Source organism: Cornus florida, unplaced genomic scaffold (genome assembly GCF_030987335.1).
Source record: "Cornus florida cultivar Cherokee Brave unplaced genomic scaffold, ASM3098733v1 CherokeeBrave_3.0.0_Hap2_Chr10, whole genome shotgun sequence".
In the NCBI taxonomy this organism is placed as follows: Eukaryota; Viridiplantae; Streptophyta; class Magnoliopsida; order Cornales; family Cornaceae; genus Cornus; species Cornus florida.
The window spans coordinates 50,886,846-50,913,232 of record NW_026775580.1 but is presented as its reverse complement, the minus strand read 5'-3'; the positions used below and the strand labels follow the sequence as shown (position 1 = coordinate 50,913,232).

Here is a 26,387-nt window from a genome sequence, read left to right as displayed (position 1 = left end):
AAAACGCTATTTCTGTTTTAGTCAAAAACAAAACGCCTAAAGTAAAACGCATGCCAAACGGGCCCTTATATTGATCATCTTTTTGATTGCTTTGTTGTACATGTACAACCTTTAAGATCATGCCACATCAGTGTATGAAGATAATTATATGTATTGATAGATAAATGCCCTTGCAATCACTTATAATCTGCAAAACTACCACTTCATGTTCCCATTGTATCATTATCATTTCACAAGTAAGTGCTCCCATATTCGTTCCTTAGTACAATTAACTCCTCTTTTTAAATTGACAATTGTAATTTGTCTTTGTATGAAAGTATAAGAGTAATAAACTTCAATTTTTATTTTCTTTTTGAATTTTTTTTTTTTTTTTTTTCTTTTCTCCAATCGACTAATGCTATCTATTATTATTATTATTTTTTAATTTTAGGGTGCAAACACCCATGACCTGACTTCTTGCCTACCCATATTTATCTAAGTTGATGGTACTCAACCTTAATCGGGCTACATATGCGTCAATACCTAGTTGATTTTCCTCCCTTGATCTAGGCACGCATGTTTAGACATATCTGAACCGTTAAACCACCAGCTTGGATCTTAACCGTCAAAGGAGTATCCACAACTGTACCCACACTAGCCACACTCTTTAGCGCATCTGATCCATGCACCTCTTTCCTTCGACCACGCGCTACCCACTAAACCTCTACGCTCCTCACATCTTGGTTCGTTAACACACCATAACCATCACCCCGACCACCACCCCCGCTATGAGAACCCCCATTTCAAACCCGAAAAGCACCTTGTTGGCCATGAATCTCCGATCTCGATCTGCGATCTCCATTACCAAAATGATAAAACATTAGAGTGACCTAGCTTCATATGCAATCAAAGCCGCCCATTAATTGCTATTGATCATTACAAATCTTAGCTCCATCAAATATGTTTGTGTTTGTATACTAAAAAATTATTAAATTATATTTATTTCTACACTCATGGGGCTCATAATGTTATATTCCATATGTTACTGATACGTAGCACGGACACGGATACAACACTGATACGTCAAAACGTTAAATTTTTATAAAGTAGGACACGGGTACGATTTGGACACGGCTATATATAAATAAGAATTTTTATTTATATACATATATTGAGTAATAGTATTATAAAATTTAATTCATTTCTAATTTTTATACCAAAAGGTGTAATGCATTTTATATCAAATACTTTGTCATAATAGTGTTTTTAATTTTAAATGAACAAATATCATCTAATGTTTCACTTGGATCATATGTGTACATTGTAAAAAAATTTCAAGGAAAAAGTTGAACACTTTAGAACGTGTTCATATTATTTTTAAAATTATCGGGTAGGCTTGTGTTAGAAATATTTGAAAGTGTCGTCCTAAATGTCCAAGAAGTGTCGATGAAGGGTCCGGAAGTGTCGAGAAAGTGTGCAAAATAATAAAAATTTATTTTTATTTATGGACAAATATATGAAGTGTCGGACACGTGTTCGATGAGTATCCGATGAGTGTCAATGTCCGACACGGACACGACACAGGTATGCCTTATACGTCCATGCTTCACAAGTTATATCTATATCTATATATTTCTATATCTATACCTATACTATTATTATAAGTACAAGAATGTTACGGTGTTTCAAATAATTGATTTATAAATAAAATAATAAAATAAGTTATCAATTAAAATAATAATTTTATTCTACTTAGGAATCTATCTAATAATTTTAATAAAATAAAATAATAATTTTATTGCACTCAGGATTCTATCTAATTTTAATTATTTTTAAATGGATTATTATTATTATTTTTTTACCTTTTTAAAGCACGTTTTCTTAGTTACAATGGGGTTGATATTTTATTTTTTTGTGCCCATTTTTCTTCAATGAAGTTAATATGAAGAGAGAAAAAGAAGAAATAGTTTTAGAGAGAGAAAGTGAGTGAATCAATAGACTACCGGTGAAAAGCTGGCTCATGTACGAAAGGATGGCAGTGGTTGAATAAGTTATTGCTAATGCTCTGAGATGTCACCGGAAATATATATAAGGGGCTCGACGGAACTGTTTGGCCGGACTGGATTGAAGCTCGTCGGAGTTGGGTCTTTTGAAGAAGCTTTATGTCAGATGTATCAAGGCTCGCCGGATACGCATGCATGAAAGTGTAGCTCACTGGATGATGATCGACATGGGTAAGCCTCGCTGAACTGGGCCTCGCCGGTCTTTTTGCTAATGGAGCTTTCAGGTTTGGTTGCTGATAGAGTACGTCGAGGCGGGTTTTGGAGCAACTTGGAGCTCGTGTTGAGTTTAGCTAGCTGGATGCTCAGTACATATCGCCGGCGTTGATGGAGTTTGCATGGACCGATAGATGTCTACAACTTTATATATGTTCACAATAGATAGTGCATGCATTTGGGAATCCGTTTGTTTTAGTCGTTGTTCGGAAGCTCATCAGATATTGGTTGCTGTAGTTGGTTCGAGGTTGCGTAAGACGTCGCCGGGCTGATGGGTTTCGCCAAGGAGGGCTTGAGGTGTCACCGGACTTAAGCAATTTGTTGGGTCTTTGCTTTATCGGACCTTCTCGCCGATTTAGTTGCTGAGACTCTTTACTAGTTAGGTTTGTGAAGCTCGCCGAAAAGGAGTGCACCAGACAAAAAGAAACTCGCGGGTATCAATGGAAGTTACTGGGTTAAGGTCATTTGAAATGTCGTCGTTGGGTGTGAGCTTCTCGATTTGGTCACTGATGAAAGCTCATGCATGTTCATGGAGCTTATTTGGGCTTCGTCGAAGTGGGTCTTGTATCATCATCGGACTGATCTCTGAAATTTGGTTGATAATGTTTGTTTGGAGTTTGTGGATGTGGTGCAGCTACGTCACCCAAGGTCAAGTCAAACAGTCAACATTATGACAAAGTCCACATCAACAATAACTGATCACTGGGTATCTAACTTTGGGCCAACATTTTGTCGATGGACTTTGGGCATTGAACCTCGATCTACCCCCTACGAAATTTGTCAATCAACGGGCCTTGAACCTCAATCTGACCTCTACAAAGCTTGTCAATCGATGGGCCTTGAACCTCGATCTGACCTCTACGAAGTTTGTCGATCGATGAGCCTTGAACCTCAATCTGACCTCTACAAAGCTCGTCAGTCGATGGGCCTTGAACCTCGATCCGACCTCTACGAAGCTTGTCGATTGATGAGCCTTGAACCTTGATCCGACCTCCGCAAAAATTTGTCAATCGACGGGCCTTGGACCTCGATCTAACTACGAAGCTTGTCGATCGATGGGTCTTAAACCTCGATCTGACCTTTACAAAGCTCGTCGATCGATGGGCCTTGAACCTCGATCTGACCTTTACGAAGCTTGTCGATCGATGGGCCTTGAACCTCGATCCGACCTCCACAAAAATTCATCAATCGACGGGCTTTGAACCTTGATTCGACCTTCGCAAAAATCTATCGGTTGACGGGCCTTGAGCCTCAATGTGACCCCTGTAAAACTTGCCGAGCGACGGATCTTGAACTCTGACCTAATCTTGATCAACGAGGAGTTGTGGTAGGACTCTTCGAGTAACTTTGGGATGCAGAGGGGATTTTGGATTGGAGGATGGAAAATTAGTAATGTCTTGCCTACTAAGGCAAAACCTAGTTTGAGGATAAGAGCAAAAGACAGCTAGAATAGTACAATTGCCTTTACAGCCTGCTATTTTTGGATTATTCAACAGGAAAGGTACACTTGGCAGCCGATCCAAAGAAGTAGGGATTAGGGTAACATGACCCAAAAGGGGCATGGTCCTAACCCGTTCTAAGGATGGAGGCCCAACAAGACACCACCTGGATGACCTAGGGCTATAAAAAGGGGGGCAAGGACAAAAGGAAAAAAAGGAACTGACGGCAGCTTATTCCCTACCATTGTTCAAATCCTCTGACTGGACTGGTTTTCTCTACCTTCTCCTACCTCTCTGCATTCCTCATATTGTCTTAGTGGTATATTCCCAGACTCTTACAGCTACTTTCGGGACCCACAAAAAATAGGTATCTACATTTGGCGACTTCACTGGGGATTATCCTAGCAAAACGATGAATTCAGATGAGGTTCCCCCTCCGGCGCAAGTAGAAACATCTGCAGTTGAAGCCACCAGTGTTAAAGTTGTCAGTCCCAAAATCGCCAGTCATTGGGCCACAAGTGCCAAAGCCAATAGCGCCAGAGACACTAGTACTAGGGCTGCCAGCACTAAATCTCATTCCTCAAAGTCCAGACACAAATCCAGCGTCGATGTTGTTCTGGAAGCTATGCAGAACATGAACCACCAGCTGATGACTCGAATGGAGAAATTTGAAGAGGCCCTCCATGTTCTTGATAAGAGGGTTTCGGCAAAGCCAACGATGATCCTTGCAGAGATTCCGTCAGCAACTCAGTTGGCATTCGCTAGCAGTATTCCGGCTGGTGTAACTTTACCCTCACTGCATGAGCAACAGGTTGCAAGGTCGCCAACGGGTCGAGTGCGTAGTGCAGACTTGTCACAGCCTACTCCAGAGCCCTACAACCCTACACCACAGGTAACCCCTATGGCTCTCCGTGCTTTCCTGTCTTAAGATAAAGAGCCCATGTTTTGCTCCCCACCTATTTATGCTCAGGTAAACCCTAAAGCACATCGTCCTCTTCCCTCCTACTCCTACTCCGCCCCAAAAGGAGTGTTCACATGCTCTGAGGTGCGTGACTTCTTTAAGAAAAGCACACCAATATCTCGTGCTTTGGATTTTGGCAGTGAGCCTCCTTACCCTTTTGCTATCGCACAAACCCCATATCCACAAGGGTATTTGGTTCCCAAGTTCCCACAGTTTAACGACATAGCTTCCATGATCTCGAAGTCACTCCCCCCAAAGATGTTCACCGTTTCCCATACCCTGATCATCGGGTGGCTGTTATCACCTGTTATGATGAGCTTGCAGAGACGCATTCAGGCCATAATGTTGAATTTTCAGAACGGGATGTGTGTCTGGTTGCCTCCGCTAAACCTCACTCTGCACCAAAGACAACCCTTTCTTTCTCTGATGCTGACAAACAGAGTCAAGGTGCTCAAAATCGACCACTGTACGTGTTGGCTTCCATCAAAGGGGTAGAGTTCAAACGTGCTTTTCTTGATAATGGTTCCTCCATCAATGTCATGCCCCTCTCCACTTTTCGCAAAGCAGGCATCCTCGACGATCGCCTGGTCAAGGAGCCAATCGAAGTTGCTGGGTTTGGTAATGATCTTCGTCGCACGATGGGCTACGTTAATGTCGATCTAGCTGTTAACAAATTTCAAGCCTCCACAAAGTTCCATGTCATTGATAGCGATACATCCTATCACATCCTGCTAAGGCGCGCATGGATGCACCGCTTTGGCATTGTTCCGTCTACTTACCATCAGTGTTTTAAAGGCATTTGGAACAACAAGGTCATCATCGTCCTGTGTTCAGATCGCCCCTTTGCTGCCTTTGAGGCCCATTATACTGACACTTTGTTCTTCAATGACCTTGATGACTGTATACAAGATTGCAATATGACCATTATCAGCACCCTTTTACCTACTTGGGCAGACGCCCAGAAGGGCATTTTTCATCCGCCATCTCCAGTTCAGACCAACGATACTCTACGTGAATGTAAGCATGTTCGCCTCCCCAATGGTCGTGTCATCTACCGTTTGTGACGGTGCCCAGGGTCAGCTTAGGTTCACTCTACTGACCCCCAGATTATCAGCCTCGGATCCTCGATAAGGCACCATTGCCAGATCTTGTTGAAGTTAACCTGACCCACCCCAATGAGCAGCCTCGTATTACGTTTCTCTCGGGTTCACTCAGCCCTCACGATCATTCTCATCTTGTTTCCCTTTTGTAGGAATTTCGCGATGTATTCGCTTGGACATACAGCAAAATGCCAAGGCTCCACCCGTCGCTAGTCTCCCACCATCTTAATGTCTTGCCCAATGCTCGCCCGGTTAAGCAAGGCTCACGCACTTTTCGGCTGGAGCTCGAGCTGCAAATCAAAGATAAGGTCTAGAAGTTGTTAGCTGCTGGTTTTATCAAGCCCATCATTCACCCTACGTGGCTAGCCAACATTGTCCCTGTGCAGAAAAAAAATGGTCAAATCCGAGTGTGCGTTAATTTCAGGGATCTTAACAAGGCCTGCCCAAAAGATGATTTCCCGTTGCCCATTATTGACACTTTGGTCGATGGCATTGCAGGTCACGAAATGTTTTCCTTTATGGACGGCTTTAGTGGTTACAACCAAATTCGGATGGCTGAGGGCGATGCTGAGAAGACCGTCTTTCGAACTCTTCTTGGTAACTTCCACTATACTGTCATGCTTTTTGGTTTGAAAAATGCAGGTTCCACCTACCAGTGAGTTATGACTGTTATCTTCCACGATTTACTTCATCATAATCTCGAAGACTATGTGGATGATTTGGTCGTCAAGTCCAAACAGGCAGCCAACCACCTCCATGATTTGTGCCAAGTGTTTGAACGTTGCCGTCAGTATAATCTCAAGATGAATCCCCTCAAATGTGCTTTCGGTGTTAACCACGGCAAATTCCTAGGCTTCATGGTCACTCGCCAGGGCATCGAAGTTGATCCAGCAAAGTCCAAAGCAATCATTGACATGCCTTCTCAAACGACTGCAAGACAATTAAAGAGTTTCTTTGGCAAAGTTTCTTATCTTCGTCATTTCTTGCTAGCCCTCGCTGAGGCAACCTACGCTTTTACCACCCTTGTTAAAGGAAAAGCGAAGTTTTCTTGGATAGACATTCATCAGGCGGCCTTCGAGAGAATCAAGCATGTGCTCTTATCCCCACAGATCATGCATACCCCGCAGAGAGACCAACCCCTCTTCTTGTACATTACTTCTACACCGCGATCCATAGGGGCCCTGCTCACACAGGAAGTTAATGCCCAAGAGCGCACGGTATACTACATTAGTCACCTGATCTGCGATGCTGAAGAACGGTATTCTCTTATTGAAAAGCATTGCCTTGCTTTGGTCTTCGCTGCGCATAAGTTCCGTCACTATTTTCTTGCTCATCGCATCATTCTCCTCACCAAGTGTGATCCCTATAAACATCTCCTCTCCAAGCCAATGCTTACAGGCAAGGCCGCGCGATGGCTCCTCTATCTCGTAGAATTTGACGTCACCTGTCAGCAGCCACGTGCCATCAAAAGCCAAGCCCTCGCAGATTTGCTTGCTCAATTTCCCAATGAAGCTCATGAGCCGGTCGATGAACAGTTGCCCCTCGATGACTTACAGGTCGTCTCTCTCGAGCGGCACCAGGAGTGGCACTTATCTTTCGATGGTTCTTCCACAGCGCGAGGAGGGGGCGCAGGCATTGTGCTCTCCTGCCCAACTCTCACCTCCACTGCTACTGTCAAGTTAGACTTCAAATGTACCAACAATGAAGCTGAATATGAAGCACTCATCCTCGGGCTCCAAATAGCACTCGATAAACAGGTCTCCCGGTTATGCATTGATGGTGATTCTAAGTTGATTGTCAAACAGACTTCTGAAGAATTTGTAATTCGCGAGCCTTCCTTGGCTTTGTATCGCACAATCATTCAAAAACTTCTCTCACGGTTTGCCTCTGTTCGCCTGGCTCATAACCCTCGATCTGTCAATTGATACCCTGATGCCCTTGCCACGCTTGCTTTAAAACTTGATATCTCTGGCGATACTCAACAGATCACTATTCGAAAACAAACATAACCTGCCATTGTCAGTCTTCTCCCTCCCGAAGAATTCACTGATTGGCGCCATCCAATCATCGATCAAATGCAAACTTTCATAGGTTCTTTGCCTCTTGCTCAGCTCAAAAACTTTCATTTGATCCAAGGGGTCCTGTATCACCGATCTCCCTCTGGCATCCTCAGTCGCTGTCTAGGGGATATAGAGGCCAGTGAAGTTATCTCCCGCGTCCATTAGCAGCATTGTGCTACTACTGATATTGCTCTTTATCGACAACTCTAGCACCAAGGCTATTATTGGCCTCAAATGTCAAGTCAGGCGGCTGCGTTGTAGCACGCATGTGTCGCTTGTCAAAAATGCCCGGACACGGCTGAGATTCTCGAGCTCGAACTGACTGATTGGCGAATTCCCTTTATCCGTTATCTTCAGCATGGCCATCGCCCGGACGATCCAGCCCTGATTGCCAAACTTAAGCATCAGGCATCGCGATTCCAGCTTTGTGATGGTCGATTGTTTCGCCTCTCGCGCGAAGGAGACCTCTTGCGATGCCTTGCTGGCGCCGAGATTTACAAGGCACTTCATTAAGCCCATTCCCTCGAGCACCAGGGTGTCTACAAATTGTTTCAACACTTGATCCACAAAGGGCTCTATTAGCCAACGATGGAGCACGATGCCAAGGCACTTGTTCAACAATGCAAGCCATGTCAATATCATCACCATCGAATCCATACTCCGCCCACTGCGCTTCACCCTCTTACTACCCCTTGGCCCTTCCACATTTGGGGTTTAGATCTCATTGGCCCAATCAATCCAACGATCCGTCAAATGCACTGGATTCTCACCGCCACTGATTTCTTCTCCAAATGGGTTGAAGCCATTCCCTTACGACATGCCACAGGCAACGCTGTCTCCGCCTTTATTCGTGAGCACATCATTTGCTGCTTTAGCATCCCGGTGATTATTCTATCAGACAATGGCTCGCCTTTTATCAATTCTCGGGTGGCTCAGCTCCTCCAACAATATAACATCACACAACGCCGGTCTTCTGCTTACTATCCCAAAGGCAATGGTCAAGCCGAGGCAACCAATAAATCCCTCCTCAAGATTCTCAGTCGCACGGTTGCCAAGCATAAATTTAACTGGGTTGACTAGCTGCCCTTAGCTTTTTGGACCCATCGCACTTCTAAAAAGCGCGCCACAGGCCAGACTCCTTTTTCCCTCCTATATGGCACGGAAGCTATTCTCCCTGTTAAGATTGCCCTTCCCACTGCTGCCTTGGCAGTTCGAAGTAAGGTTGATCATTTCACTCATCTTGAAGCCCTAGATGAATGACGGGAGTTGGCTAGACAGCACCTCAAAGTTTATCAACACACCTTGGCTAAAGCCTACAACAAGCATGTACGCCCTCATACTTTTCAAGTCAGTGATCTTGTTCTTAAAGCCGCTAAATATATTATGCACAACACCTCTGCCCCAAAGTTCACCCCTAAATAGGAAGGACCTTATGTTGTCATCGAGGTCCAGCGCAGTGGCTACTGTAAACTGCAGGGTGACGGGCGCAAGGCTGAACCTATAAACTCTAGCTGGTTAAAGCTTTATCACAGTTAGTCCTTTCTCTTCTGTACCTGGTGACATTCCTATTTCATTAGTAACATATGCATGTTTGCTATTGTATCAGTTATTATAATTGCTCTTTAACTTTATCACTTCATTAAATAGCAAAAGATAATATATAATTTCACTTCATTCAATAGCAAAAGAATACATAATTGATCTGTTGGTCATACATGTGCTGTAACTTCCTTATGTATAAGACAACAAAATCGCTTTATCGCCACCTAGCTTATTGAAGGTTTCTTCTACAAGAGTCCGTTCCTGTTCTGCTATTATAAGGCGAGTTTGGATCTCTTCCATCATGCGCTTGTCTCTCGCAATTCTGGCGTCCAATTCCACCATCTGTTGGGCTAGGAAGGCCTGCCCTATCACATGTTCGCAAGCCTGCAATCTCTTTTTAAGCCATTCAATCTCCACTCGATCTTTTAGTAGTTTAATCAGCTCGCGGGCCTCTTGTATTAACTCTTCTGACTCCTCCCCCTGCGCCACTGCAGCAAATATTTCGAGTACTCGACCCAAGGCTTCGTACCCAAAGCGATGGAACATCGGGTGTCTTCTTCCAAACGCATCCACCGTCGCTGGCTGCACCATTCTCGCTGCCTCAAGCAATGGAATATAGCGTGCTTCAATGGTTACCCCTCACCAGGTTGCCTCCATTTTTTACTTCACGGTCACCACCAATTGAGCGTCATCTTCCAGCTGTTCCTTTGCAATAGGGTGGATCTCACCTATCACACTGTTATTCCCACTCTTGACTTCTTCCGAGGCTCGCCTATTCAATGTGTTGTTGGAACCTTCCAGCGATGATTATCGATCCAACACTACCACTTCATGCACCCCATCACGCATCTCTGCCTCCGTGTCCTCCAATCTCACTTTATCACCTGAGGTCTCTTCTTTCATTGTTTCCACCTACACCTTTGACGCCTCGCTCGCCGGGTACTCCAGCAGTAACAGTGGCGCTAGTGTTCTTGGTATTGAGGTTTCCTCTACCTGTGGCATACGCAGGATTGTTACTGGGGTTTTCCTCGCCCTTCGTGGTTGTTGACCTGCACAATTCAAAAGCGAGACATAAGTTTCCCTCGCATTTAAAGGAAGAAAACTTAATTGCTATTACTTACCCATGACTTTACGGATTGGAGGAAGAGAGCTCTCGACTGTCATTAACCGTCTTACAATTTCTCTCTTCGAGCCTCCGGCAGCTAGCGCTGCACCAATGTTCCCACTGAACTTGTCCTTGGCTTTTGGTATCCCCTCCTCCGTTGGTCCCGCCACTTTCTCATCCATCGACAGACCATCGTCACTCAGCTCCACCACTTCTTCTGCCTCTCCTATCGATTCTTCATCAGAAATTTGTACTGCTGAGGCCTTGCGTTTCCGCCATCTCAGGTTAGCGATCGGCTCTTCACTACCCTCTGCCACAACCTTTTTGGCCTGAGCCTCCCTCGATGCACTTCTGTCTACTATTGGCTCGATGGGCGCGATAGGTACATGTGCTTCGGGCACGGCATCGTACGTTACGTCACCCATCTCTGAAGCTAACGGCGCCATTATTGACCTATGACCTCGCACTACTGGCCTAGGCATGCGAAGGGACACATCGTCCTTGTATATGGGCATGGGAGCACAAGGATGAGGATTCTGCAAGCAAAACGTCCTGAAGGCCCGTAAGCAATTTACCCAAAATCGCCTGTAATTTCCTGTTACATCACCTTGGCGATGCCGCGAAGGAATCACGATGCTGCCATTTTCTTCCTCAGCCAAGGCGTACAGTACACTAAACCGGAATAAAACTTCTTCCAATTCATCGTACCTTTCTTCCCATTCACAATAGTTGGGAACACCTTGATCATACCCAAATTGCCTGGGAACACGCCTTGGATTGTACACCTTACTCACATCTCCCAACTTAAATCGCCCGGGCAGGTGTCCTCGCAGCACCACCAAGGCAAACGTTTGCTCATCTGCATCCTCCGTTTCTTGCCTCGGTGTGAACACTCTTACATCCTCCCAATAGATCCCCATATCAACCACACCCAGTATCTCCTCTCGATAGGGTCTGAACACAAACTCTCGCTTAGAGTCTATCACTTCCCCAAGAGCTAACCTGCACATTTGCCTTGACTAGCACCTTCCGCGCGCTCCATGGTCGCTCAACTCCAAGGGTAAAGGCCCATATGAGGGAAATCTCTCATATAAGAACATCTGTAAGAACCCACTCGCTACATAAGAGACTATGGGGTAGCGACCAGTCGAACGCACGCTATCCTCAGCGATCATGTCCAATCGATGGTACAGTGTCCCCAAGAATAACGGTCCCAAAGGAATTGCAATCCCACTTGCTATCTTCACCGCTATCAGACACCATCAACTCAGGGGTGCATTGTCTGGAGTCCCTGGGAATATATACTTTGACAACCAGCACAATACATATGCTGCGAGTTCTGCAGGATGCCCAATTTTGTCTACATCGACAAAGGGACGCTCTGACTTGTCCCCCTTGAAGGAAGGCTGTAAATCCTTAAACCAGTACCGTATCCAAACTCCTGTTGTGCTTTTTCTGGCTCCCTTTGCTCTCTCTTCGCGTTTAGCCCCCTTCGCATTAAAGAAAGACCCATAATTTTTGGTCTTCTCCAGACCTTTTTCTAATGCAGCCATGATTCCCTTCTCCGCCTCATCCATCGTCAGGGGCACTGTAAATCCCCTGCCCATGACATGCAGGCCAAGCAATTGGCCTACGTCTTCTAGTGTGGGTGTAAACTCTCCCCATTTTGCCACAAAGGTATGGGTTGCACTACACCATCTTGACACTAGCAATTCCAAGCCTGGGTTGTCTCGGGGCACTTTCAGTTTGCGGGACAGACACATGGCTCGAGCAACTCGTGCTTGTCATAGCCAGTTCATGTACATTTTGTGGCTAAAGATGTGTTCGGACCACTCCTCCCATCCTGCACATAGGCCCACCGGTGTTTTGAAATCAATAGCACAAAATGGATACATCCCTTGTTCAATAGTAAGCCGGTGCACACAGTCCGCTGGCGGCCGAGCTCTTAATTCCACGGGGACCTCCTCTTTCATCAATTGGGCTGGCCCACTGTCAATCTTATCCCTGGCCATGTCTCCCGCCGCTGTCCAGAACCTATCCATAGGTCTAAAAAACGGAGCCCTCTTCCACTTCTCCTCCGGTGGTACTGCCAACGTGGTTCACCGGGTCTGCACAACTGCTTTCTCTTCGTCATTTTGTCAAATATCCTAACTGCTCTTGCACATAATTGTAATATTGTTGCACTCGCACACCAATTCCTGTTTCCAGCAGCACGTTCACTTTACTCTATTTTTCTTCCCACTCTCTTCCACTGCATTTATTTTTTTGTAATGGATTTCTAACTGAACTGATTCTATATATATAGACCAAGATTCAGTTTTGGGGAAGACGATGGCACTCAACGGTTGTGTCTCATCATTTTCCCATTAAATACATAGCCGCTGTCAACCGCAAACGCCTCGGTTTCCAATATCATTAATCATCACGTCTTTATGCACGCGCCATTTTATCCTTTATTTCAAAATTCAAAATGCCACGTGCAGGGGGACTAAATGTGGATGTGGTGCAACCACGTCACCTAAGGTCAAGTCAAACAGTCAAAATTATGACAAAGTCCACCTCAACAATAACAGATCACTGGGTATCTAACTTTGGGCCAACATTTTGTCGATGGACCTTGGGCTTGAACCTCGATCTTCTTCCTACAAAATTTGTCAATCGACGGGCCTTGAACCTCGATCTGACCTCTACGAAGCTTGTCAATCGACGGGCCTTGAACCTCGATCTGACCTCTACAAAGCTTGTCGGTCGATGGGCCTTGAACCTTGATCTGACCTTTACGAAGCTTGTCGATCGATGGGCCTTGAACCTCGATCTGACCTCTGCAAAAATTTGTCAATCGATGGGCTTTGAACCTCGATCTGACTACTAAGCTTGTCGATCGATGGGCCTTGAATAGGGGTGGCCACGGATCGGATCGGATCGGATTAGGCATCATTCCTAATCCGATCCGCTCACAACGGATTGGAGAATGTTGAATCCACCACCAATCCGTTAGTCCACGGATCGGATCGGATCGGATCTGTGAAATAACGGATCGGATCGGATCCAATCCGTCGACTAAATTTTCTAAATTAGTTTATTTTTAATTTTTTACCAATTTCATATCCAATTACAGAAGTGTAAAATAGAACATAGATTAACCCAATTTAAATGCATAATAACAAGAATAATCAAACTGTAAAATATTGCATAACCAAGAGGATAGTAGTTATCCAAATTATCCGAAAAAACAGTAGGACTATGCCAATATTACATAATAGTAGCAGTGAAGTGAAATAAAAAAAGGGATAGCAGATCCATATGCCAAATATTACATAACCAAAGATCCAAAAGTAGCGGTGAACCAAATAGGCAAATATTACATAACCAAAGGTCCAAAAGTAGCAGTGAAGTGAAAAAAAAAAAAGGAAGTAGCAGATTAGCAGTGCAGTGAAAAAAAAGGGGTAGCAGAACAATCTCTATGAATCTTCTCAAACCGTAGACTATCAGTAAATACTTACCAAAAAAAATAAAAAATAAAAAACGTCAGGTATGTGGCACACGAATTGTCACGGATAGAGTTGCTATATATATATATATATATATATATATATATATATATATATATTTTACGGATTACCTACGGATTGCTACGGATCGGATTTTTGACAGCCTAATCCGTGATCCGATCCGTGGACTACGGATTCAATTTTTTAGAATCCGCCACCGATCCGTGGGTCTGGTAATCCGATCCGATCCATACGGATCGGATTGGATTGGATCGGGTTCGCGGATTAGCAGATTTTTTGCCCACCCCTAGCCTTAAACCTCAATCTGACCTCTACAAAGCTCGTCGATCGATGGGCCTTGAACCTCGATTTGACCTCTACGAAGCTTGTCGATCGATGGGCCTTGAACCTCGATTCGACCTTCGCAAAAATCTGTCGGTTGACGGGCCTTGAGCCTCAATGTGATTATGTGACCCCTGCAAAACTTGCCGAGCGACGGGTCTTGAACTCTGACCTAGTCTTGATCAACGAGGAGTTGTGGTAGGACTCCTCGAGTAACTTTGGGATGTAGAAGGGATTTTGGATTGGAGGATGGAAAATTAGTAATGTCTTGCCTACTAAGGCAAGACCTAGTTTGAGGATAAGAACAAAAGACAGCTGGAATAGTACAATTGCATTTACAGCCTGCTATTTTTGGATTATTCAACAGGAAAGGTACACTTGGCAGTCGATCCAAAGAAGTAGGGATTAGGGCAACATGACCCAAAAGGGGCATGGTCCTAACCCGTTATAATGGTGGAGGCCCAACAAGACACCACTTGGATGACCTAGGGCTATAACAAGGGGGGCAAGGACAAAAGGAAAAAAAGGAATTGATGACAGCTTCTTCCCTACCATTGTTCAAATCCTCTGACTAGATTGGTTTTCTCTCCCTTCTCCTACCTCTCTGCATTCCTCATATTGTCTTAGTGGTACATTCCCAGACTCTTACAGCTATTTTCGGGACCACGAGAAACAGGTATCTACAGAGTTTACATTGGTCACTACTGAAGCACGTTAGAAAATATGAAGTTTGAAGGCTCCCATTGTTGAAAATTAGAGATTTTTTAGATTGAGGCAGGACATTTTAGTCCTTAGGTGATTAAAAGGGCAGTTTGGTCAGATTAAATGAAATATTATTCTTCCCGTTAGTTTTAGACGGGAAATTGACGAGAAAAGGTGATATGATAGACTTTTTAAAACATGAAAATATGATAGTTTCTTTAATTGAGGAGGTTAGTTGATAGTTTTTGTAAACAACAGGATTTATGATTTTAGCCCTTCTTTTTTATTAGTTAATAAATATTCTTTAATTTTTTATAAATAAAATATATATACATTGTGGTAGTTATTTTCCGTCTTCTTCTGTTCACGTGCCTTTTTTATACAAAAATGTTCTTGCTGCAATTCGTTTCTTCTTCTGTTTACGTGTCATTTTTATACGAAAATGTTCTTGTTGCAATTCATTTTTCTTCTTTTTTGTATACATTTTTTAAAGTTACAATAGGGTTTTTCTTCTTTTTGGCTGCCCTTGAAGTAACAATGAAGTATACCTCTCATCAAAGGCACACGTAAGTTTAATTGGTTTTCTAGCAGTCCCATAATGAAGTAAATATGAGAATGATTTTTTTTTTTTTTTTTGGCATTCTTTTTTATTAAATGTTCTTGCTGCAATTCGTTTCTTCTTTTTTATATACATTTTTTTAAAGTTACAATAAGGTTTTTCTTGTTGCAATTCATTTTTCTTCTTTTTTATATACATTTTTTTAAAGTTACAATAGGGTTTTTCTTCTTTTTGGCAGCCCTTGAAGTAACAATGAAGTATACCTCTCATCAAAGGCACACGTAAGTTTAATTGGTTTTCTAGCAGTCCCATATTGAAGTAACTATGAGAATGATTTTTTTTTTTTTTTTTTCTTTTCGCATTCTTTTTTATTAGTTAATTATTATTCTTTAATTTTTTTAGTTACAATGAGTTCTTTTCTTTTCTTTTTCTTTTCTTCTTCTCCGTATATTTTGAAATTATTAAAAGGATTATAGTTGGTCTTCAATCTACTTCTAAAATTCAATATTTTTTGTGCCACTTTTTCCTTCTTTTTTTTTTTTGTTTATTTTTTTACTTACAATGAGGTTAATATGAAACTTTTTTTTTTCTTTTTCTGTTTAAGTTCCCCCTCCCCATCCTTATTATTATTATTATTATTATTATTTTATAGTTAAAGTGGGGCAAATATGAAATTCTCTTTCTTGTGGCAGTCCTTTTTTCTTCTTTTTCTGTGTACTGTTTTGTTTTTTTTTAAGTTACAATGGACAAAGAATTCTATAAAACTGTTCATAAAGTTAAAAAAGAAATAATATTTTTAGTAATATTATGATAGAAATAAATACGTGATAATGCCTATTGTTTCATATAATTCACATTAATTTTGTTTGATGCAATCCTTTACTATATGACTGTATTTGAATATGCAGTCATAATACTGATTATCATGTTTCTACTCCATATGCTATTCTGAAATTTATTTGTTACATATTCTATAATTGTAAAAAGTTGTACGAAATGTAATTTAATAAAGCAAAATGGTCATATTACCTTTGTGCATTTTGCTCAAACATCAATGTTTTACATGCAGCAAACTAATGTTTTAGATATATTGACTTATTAAGGTACCTTTTTCAGTGAGCTAAAAAGTTAAATAGAAACAAATATTTTGCACCCCTGAGCTATTGCTCATTTAGTTAAATATTGAAATCTTGAAAAATTATGTCCTGCTTTATAATAGCAAATTTTGAATTTATATCAAATTTAATAAATGTCTTTTGTAGACGAAGGACCAAAACTAATTAAGCTAGTATGGGTTTATCGGTTTTCTTTATTGTTCCAAATTGTGTTTTTACTTTCTCCACTTTTTATTTAATGGAGTATCTGATTTGTAATTTTCTTAAATTTTTATCATTTTTATTTCCTTTTGCAATAATTTTAGATTATAAGAATAACATCTCTGGAACATTACTTCTTTGAAGGTATTTGAGGTAATACAAATTTATTTTTTTATTTTTACTATTAGAACTGAAGAACATATATATGTTTTAAAGTAAATTAAATTCTTATATCACCCTGTTTATATGTTCAAACTCAATGCTATTAATATTCTTAATTTTGGATATTAACAATATTAAGAACTTTCAAAATGTGTTCATTAAGAATATTAAGGATATTATGAATATTCATTTTTAGACCAAAGACTTATTGTGATATTATATAGGTAGTAGTTTTTATTATTTAATTTTTACTTAATTTTATTTTTGGTTCCAAAAGCTTTATTTTTACTATTTATCTTTGAATTATATGATTATACATCTGTGTTCATTTATATTTATGTATAGATTGCATATATTCTTCTATGTGTGTGTGTGTGTGTATATATATATATATATATATATATATATTAATTATGATTGTATGACTGAGTTATCAAATGTGTATCAGGTATATTTATGCTTAGACTAGCAGGGTTCGTTTTCGTAACATAATAAAATACATATAAATGGTGATATCATAAACAAATCTGAGTGATCCAGACAACAAAGTAAAATTTGAGGTGGACTAAAAGAGGTAGAAGCACGGGCAAACTCGAGAGAGAGGGTGAAGATGGCAATGTAATAGTACACCATTGACTCCCTTGGTGAGGATGTGGAAAGTATGGAGAAAACATAAATATCAGAGAGCACAGGAGCTCTCTATCTCCACGAGGCAGTTTCCTCCTTCTTTTTTCTCCCCCCTTTTTTAACCTTGAAGAACTTCCTTATATAGGTCAAGTGAAAGATTCGATGACGTCATTATATGACATTACATGTGGACCCATTAACATTATAAAACAATGTTAATTAAAATGAGTCTAAATTGTATGGGAGTTAAAATGGTATATCTCTCTGCGAGTCAGGTCGACTCGACGAGCCCTGAACTCAGGGACGGAGGTATGTATAAGTCAATGGGGGCAATTGCTGCCAATGAATTTTTCTTTTTTTAGTAATATACCCTACTATTTTAGTTATTTTGATATGTATATCTATAAAATTACACTATTGCCCCTACTAAAATTATTAAATTACACTATCGCCCTTTCTTGCACAATTTTCTGACTCCGTCCCTGTTTGAACTTCATCCACTAAACCAAGAACCTCCTCGGATCTCGAGTAATCCTGAGTCCTGCTCTCAACTCAAGTTTTCAAGTCTTTGATCTTCAGTTCGATGTATGCTGATGACATGGTAAGTGCCACATAACTAATTTGATTATTGGTTGTTTGACTTGTGAGTCATCGTTGATGATATGGTGTAGTCCGTTGATTATTTGACCAAGCTTTGTGGGCCATTATTGATGATTTGGCATAGTCCGTTGACCATTTGACCAAGAAATGTGAGCCATGTGAAGTGAGATATATTCAACACCTACATTTAGTCCCCCTGCATGGGTGAGCTTTGTAGGATTCATAGAAGGTTAGCCGTGTACAAATGACTCGAAAGTGGTGCTTATGCAAGGTTGTGCTTAACTTGGTGCGATACCGAGGTTTGGTGACCTGGAGTGATAACAGTATCTGGTGACCTGGTGCGATACCAGGGTTTGATGACCTAGAATGATTTCAGGATTTGGTGACCCGGAGCGATGCCAAGGGTTACTAGCGAGTCCAATAGTTCAAGTGTTAAAGAGTGTGCAAGCCAAGTAGATAGCGAGAGACACTACAACGTAAAATGATATACACGAGTAGGAATGTGCGGGCACGATAGAGGGCGAGTGAGTGTTGGCACGAGCGAGTGTCTTAGTTAGAGTGCGTAAAAGTGTGCAAGCCAAATGGATGGCGATAAACACTATAACATAAGTGACGGGCATGAACGAGTGTTAGTGAGTGTTGGCATGAGTGATCATGAGAGTGTGAGAGTGAGTAAGTGTTCGAGCTAGATGGATGGCGAGAGACATTACAATGTAAGGGATAAACATGAGCGAGTGGGTGTTCGAGCCAGGTGGATGGCGAGAGCTACTACAACGTAAGTGACAAGAACGAGTGAATGCTAGTGAGTGTTAGCATGAGTAATTGCAAAATTTTGAATGATCGAGTGCGGATGAGTACTGGCACGATGGAGTGCGATAGAGTACGGGTACGAGCGAATGCAAGTGAGTAGTGGCACGATTGAGTGCGATAGAGTACTGGCATAAGAAAATGAAAGTGAGTACTGGCACGATCAAGTACAATAGAGTACTAGCACTAGCAAGGGTAAGTGAGTACTGGCACGATCGAGTGCGATTTGCAAAAGCAAGTGTAAGTGAGTGTGCAAGCTAAGTAGATGGCGTGAAATGCTACGAAACAAATACGAAGCACGAGTTATCCTATGCTAGCACGATCAAGTGCGAATGAGTACTTGCACGATTAAGTGCGATATAATAATGGCACGATCAAGTGCGAATGAGTACTTGCACGATCGTGTGCGATAGAGTACTAGCATGAACTAGTGAAAGTGAGTGTATAAGCCAAATAGATGGTGTGAAACACGACAAAACAAATGAGAAGCACGAGTTAGGCCATGCTAGCACTATCGAGTGTGAATGAGTATCGGTATAATTGAGTGCGATACAGTAATGACACGAGCAAGTGTAAGTGAGTACTGGCACGATCGAGTGCGATAGAGTATTGGCAAGAGCGATTGCGACTAAGTGTGAAAGCTAAGTGTCCAACTTGAAATATGACAACACAAGTGTGGTATGTGTAGAGTCAATGCTTTATATAGTCCCTTTGTATGGGTGGACTTTGTAAAAGATAAGAGGATAGATGTGTATAAATGATGTGTCTGCCTGGTGGCCTAGGTTGGAATGTTCGATTTTGCAAAGTTTTTAAGTGTTATAACTCGAGAAACGTTTGAAATGAAAACATTTGATGAAAATCCAATCTTTCTAAGTGTGAGAACTCGAGAAAGGTTTGAAGGGTCGAGCTTGTGGTCGTTGGTTTAGAATGCTTTATTTGTCTAAGTTTCTAAGTGTTTCAACTCGTAAAACGTTTGAAATGAGAGCATTCGAATAACTCTAAACTTCTTAAGTGTGAGAATGCGAGAAATATTTAAGTCGGCCTTGTATCCTTGGTTTTAGTATTTGAGGATGGAGTGCTCAAGGTTTTTGCACTTGATGATGGATCGTATTACTTGAGGTTTTAGTACTTGAGGACGGATTGCTGAAGTGTTTTGTACTTGAGGATGGATTACATCACTCGAGGTTTTCGTACTTGAGGATAGATCACATCGATTGAGGTTTTAGTACTTAAGGACGGATCGCTTAAGGTTTTAGTACTTGATGATGGGTCGTATCACTCGAGGGTTTAGTACTTGAAGACGGATCGCTTAAGGTTTTTTTACTCGAGGATGGATTGCATCACTCGAGGTATTCGTACTCGAGGATGGATCATATCGCTCGAGGTTTTAGTACTTGAGGATGGATCGCTCTAGGTTTTGGTACTCAAAGATGGATCGTGTGCTCGAGGTTGTAGTACTTGAGGACGGATCGCTCAAGGTTTTGGGACTTGAGGATGGATCGCATCGCTTAAGGTTTTTATGTTTGAGGCCGGATCGCTCAAGGTTTTTATATAAGATCAGCATATCAATGGGGTTTTGTAGCTTGGTAAGGTGTTTGGGTTGAGTGGATGGTGTGATACACTACTGTATATATGATGGTGAGCATGAGCGGATGGTGTGATACACTAGTGCGAGAGTGTTTGGCACTAGTGAGTGGTCAAGTCTAAATGCAAATGAGGGTGCGAGCCGAGTAGGATAACGTGAGACACTACTGTGTAAATGATGGTAAGCACAAGTGAGTGCGAGAATGTTGGCACTAGTGAGTGCTCAAGTCTAAATGCGAATGAGTGTGCGAGCCGAGTAGGATAACGTGAGACACTATTGCATAAATGATGGTGAGCACAAATGAGTGCGAGAGTGTTAGCACTAATGAGTGCTCAAGTCTAAATGCGAATGAGTGTGCGAGCCAAGTAGATAACGTGAGACACTACTGCATAAGTGATGGTGAACATGAGTGAGTGCGTGAGTGTTAGCACTAGTAAGTGTTCAAGTCTAAATGTGAATGAGGGTATGAGCTAAGTGGATAGCGTGAGACACTATTGCATAAATAGTTACGACAACGCTGCTAAAAAGAGTTTGGAACGATGCGTCTGTATCTTGTTTGGAGGCAATCATTGAATTATTATTATTATATCAATGGTATAATAATAATGATAATAGGATGTGAGTCAAATGGATGAAAAGAAATCAAGTCTTTTGTAATGACTATGAAAAGAAACATGCTGGTTAATGCTATTAGACGGAGTGGCTGCATGGGTGGTTATAGGTAGATGGCTAAAGTTATGAGTTTCAATAGGTGATCAGTAATTAAGCTTGTATGTATATAGGAAATACACAAGGGTGTTTGTATACGACTATTTAGTGTTTGGTTGGGAATTTCAAACCCATTTCGAGCCATTTTTTTTATAATAATAAATAAATAAATTTGGACCACTTGTATGGTCTGCTATAAAGTGTATCGTTGACCTAATAATGTAAGAGCAGCTTAAATGATTGTATACAGATGGGAGTGATTGCCCATTGCATACGGTGTAGGAGTTGTGCTTGTTTAGAATGTGAAGAGGTGTAAAGCTTGAGGACTTGCAGGTAAGGTTCGCCTTGAGATATAGAGGCTGAAAGGAGCTCAAGGGACAAAGGACCTTTAGCATGTGATGCGGTAATGGGTCGAGGGTCCTGGGTTTAGCGAGATATGAATAGATATGCTACCAAATAATACATTGTTGAGGTCGGGCTTGAATGGCAAATAACCTTTTTGTTTTTATTTTATTTTTTATGTATATTCTCGAACCTCAAAGGTGAGATGTCTCGAGAAGTACTCCTCGGCTAAGAAAATTTTTGAAGCATTTTGTAGTCGAAGTTGTTAGGAGTTGGAGAGAGATAATGAGCACAAGTTAGGCAGTATGTGCAACGACCCTGGATTTTTCAACCCAGCGTGGCATTTGATGAACTGAGGATTGACCTGATAATGGCTGCAGATGCGGAAGCAAGAAGCAAGACAATGGTCTTCCAAGACATAACACACCTTTAAGACCCTAAGATGACCTTCCATGACATCGTGGAACTCAATGAGGATGGACGCGGAAGCAAAAGACCGGAAAGATAATAATTAAGCCCCAAGGGCAAAATAGTCATTTCTAAAAATATGGACTCGGGTGCCACCGAGCACACCACTGGAAAGACAATGAAAAATTAATTAAGATGGACTCAAGAATTGCATGATTTGGAGTCCGGACGAAAGAAAAACGACAAGACGAACACTTAAGGCTAAAGGGTAAAATGGTAATTCCATCTGAAATGGGTACCCCCGTGTACACTATTGGATAGACAACGAAAAATTAACCAAGATGGACTTAAGAATCACTTGATTCGGAATCCGGATGGCAAAGATATCAAGTCTTGAAGTTGAAGGAAGGGAAACCCTATCCCGATTCGAACAAAAAACTGACACTACTTCACTAAAATAAGGATATCTTGAGATAGGAGAAGAATATGAAGCTAAAATTGGTACCATTGGAAAGCTTATTTCAACGCTGTCAATTTAGACTCAAGAACGAACCAATTCGGAGTTAAAACAAAGAAGATACGATAACCCGAAGTTGGAGGTGCAGTGCTGAACCAACACACACACACACACATGAACAGTACTACGAGTGCTCGTGAAAGGCTACGAGTGCTCATGCATCACTCGTTCTGTTAAAGGCTTAGCAGATTTCTGAGTTTGAAATGTGCTTTTGAGGACTTTTTGGGCATTTTTGAAAAAAACACAAAGAAGAAACCCCCCTCAAAATCATTTTTATACCCAACCATGTAGACGGAAACAAAAAAAAAAACTACTATGAAATGTCTAAAATGCCCTTAGATCAGATCTGGCTCAAAACGGTGAAAATGCAACTTTGCACCAAGCATGTATTTGACCCCAAATGCACTTCTAAGCTGAAACGAATATGCACGCACATGTAATAAGTGATTTTGAGCGCGCGGAAATGGCCCATGGCTCCCAGAAATGACCGATGCAAAATCCGACCCCCTGATGTCCAAAAAGGCAAAAATGAACTTGAAATAAAAATTTTGAAAACCAAAATTTACAAATGATTGGAAATTACCATTTGGCCCTTGACCACACTTCATACATGATTAATGAGACCCTATAAAAGAACAAAAATAGAATTCCCACACCCGATGCAAACATGGTGAAACAATAACTTGTCATTTTTCAATATTTTTATAATATTTCATGAAGTTAAAAGTTACACAGAATACAATATACATGTCATTAGCCTCCGGCCTCATCTCATACATGTTAAATACAATACAAAAGGTGTACTTATGTACACATTACCTACATGAAATCAAATGTACACATTTTGACATAAAGGGCTATAAGTGGCATTTCAAGCCAACCTTTACAAGAATTAAAACCTTTAAATCTACGATCATCCAAACAATGATGAACATCATGAACCAAGTCTTCGTACCTGATCAAAACCCCCAGTAACTTTGGGGTGAGTAAACAAGTTTACTCGTAGAGAATGAGCATGCATCGGCTCGATTTCTTTCAGATTTTTAGACTAGCATGAAACGATTCAAAAGGGTCATGCCACCTAACGTCTATGTCAAAGATTAGACTCATGGATCATCCTAAGCTACTCATGCAATTGAAATAAGATACATGACATACATGCATACCAGTTACAAGTGTATTAACGAAGATGAAAACATGCGAGGTAAGTATACAAAACACAGTTATACTAACAAGATTGGAAACACACAAGGTAAGTATACAAGACACGAGTGTACTGGATGGAATCCAATATATACAAGAAGCAACTGCACGATTTCAAGTGTGCTAGATGAAATATAAACACACGAAGCAAACATAAAATCTATGCGATTAAATAAGGTGAGAAGTACTCCCTATAACACGACAAGGTTCTTAGATCTTTAAGAGCTAACATTTGAGATCTAATAGTTTAGAGATTTTGCATGTTGATATAAATCATTACATGTGGTCCATGCCACCTAGAATCTAAGTCAAGTTACATGTATAGGATCATTCCTAAGTCACGATAGCATAAAGTAACACAAAACGAGTTAACTAGGAAAAATTGACAAGATTGAAACAATTCAATTAACACGACAAGGACAAGGCGTGAAATCAAGGATAATGCATAATATCCATGCAATTAAACAAGAATGGGACATTCCACACAACACGACAAGTTTAATGCACGAAATCAAGAACAAGGCATAATATCTATGCAATTAAACGAGATTGGAACATTTCACATACACGAAAAGTTTAAATCTTCAAAGAATAACAACTTGAAATTTAAAGAGTGAAATCAACCAATGTGGAAACTCGGATATCGCTCGGATCAAACTAGACTCTTGAGATCACTTTAGGGCTACTAACCCATGGGCACCATTCCCCTAGTGCGCACCATAGACCACAGTTCTTTTGGGATCACTTTAGGGCTACTAATCCAAGGGTACCCTCCTCGAATGCACACGATAATATAGGGAGCTCTCTATCTCCCGTACTAGAACCAAGTCCTAGCCATGTCAATTCTTGTTTGATATCCCAAGTTCCAAAATCAACAAGTTGTGCAAGTTAAGATTGTATCAAAATACAAGAAATGCATTAACCACGTCTCATTCACAACCAAGATTTTGGAACACACAAGTCATGCCCTAGATTCTTAACTATGATGGCTTGCGAAATGTAAGAAATCATGGTATGCATCGACCTAGACTACAACATATATATAGCACATAGAATCTATTGATGTAAATACACCACAAGTATAAGATTAAGATTCAATTATTTGTTTAACAACTCTTGAACAATTAAATCATTCCAATGCAAGGGTGCAAGTTCATTAACTATATTAATGGAGCTAAGTTGTAACAAGTCATGATACATGATAAAAAGATAAAAGCCCTATGAAATAGATGTCTAATTCATTAGAACACTAATTAGAAATTAATTAACCTAATTAATTAATTTCTCTAGAAATCAAGGTTGTCTAAAAATTCTCAAAATAATATATGTGAATGTCCATTCCATGGTGATTGCAATTATCACATCAATTTCACAAAATGAGTAAGATATAAACATGGATAATTTAATTAATTTAAATTTAATTAAATCTCTAGATTTCAAAGGTTATTCAAATGATCTCAAATAAATATATGTCATGGATTAAGTCATGGCCACACCATATATCAAGTCAAAATTAGAGAACAGGTACGGTACAATTAACTAGAATTTAAATCAAATTAAATTCATTTAATCTCTAGATTTAAAAACTCATTCAAATGGTTCCAAATAAATATATATCAAAGATCGAGTGAAGGCCATGCCATATTTCAAGTCAAAGTGAGTTATATGCAAGTTATAATTGATCATTAATTTCTCAAATTAATATAACACATGCATATAACTTGTATTTCATACCAAAACAATTAAAACACTTGGAAAAATAAATTATAACACCCCCTTACCTCACAAGAGGATTGTTTCTCTTGAATCCAAGGCTAGCAAACACAAAATAGTAAACCCTTCTAGGGTTATGAAGAGGAGAGTGAGGGGAACAAAAAGTGTTCCAAGGTTTATGGTCTAAGGTGAGTGGAAAGGCCTCAAAAATCAAGGTCAAAGCTTAAGCATCAAGCTTCTCTAATGGTGGTTAGGGTTTTCTCTACAAGAGAGGCAGGAGATGAATGAAATAAAAACATAAACCCTAAACTAAATGTGGTGGGATTCTCCACTCACTAGGTGCTCTTGCACTGCCTCACGCACACACACTTGCAAGACTAAAGGTGAGTCCTACACTTGTCACAAATCTATGACTCATCCCTAGGCTTAATCTCAAGTCTACACTTATCAACCATCCAAGCTAACAAGTGCACCAATCCTAGGCCAACAAGTGGGTGAATCTCCACCCTCCAAGTGTCATCATCCAAGGCATCAAATTGTCCCCACACAAATGTCAACAAGTGGACTAATGGGAGTGTGACACTTGTCACACTTTCCAAAAATTGTAAAAAGGTCCTTTTTGAAAATATCTTCCAAATTGAATTACAAAATGGTCCCTAAGACGAAAAATAATTACTTTATATAATTACACTAAAATCCCAAAAGTTTAGAATAATTACCAAAAGTTATGATTTCTTTCCCTTTACAAGAAAAGTAAACATTTAACATGCTTTTCTACAAAAGTAAAGATACACATAGCATGGAATTTAAATATCATGGATGCATGCAAAACCGGGATCAAAT

At 40.7% G+C, this 26,387-nt stretch overlaps 1 protein-coding gene across 1 annotated transcript; it reads left to right on the top strand.

Annotated features, from left to right (window-relative positions):
- The first annotated feature begins 8,568 nt into the window (after positions 1-8,568).
- Positions 8,569-8,895, top strand: LOC132277591 (uncharacterized). Its single transcript, XM_059779429.1, has one exon. The coding sequence runs from the start codon at positions 8,569-8,571 to the stop codon at positions 8,893-8,895; it is 327 nt and encodes a 108-aa protein (XP_059635412.1).
- Positions 8,896-26,387: the final 17,492 nt, after the last annotated feature.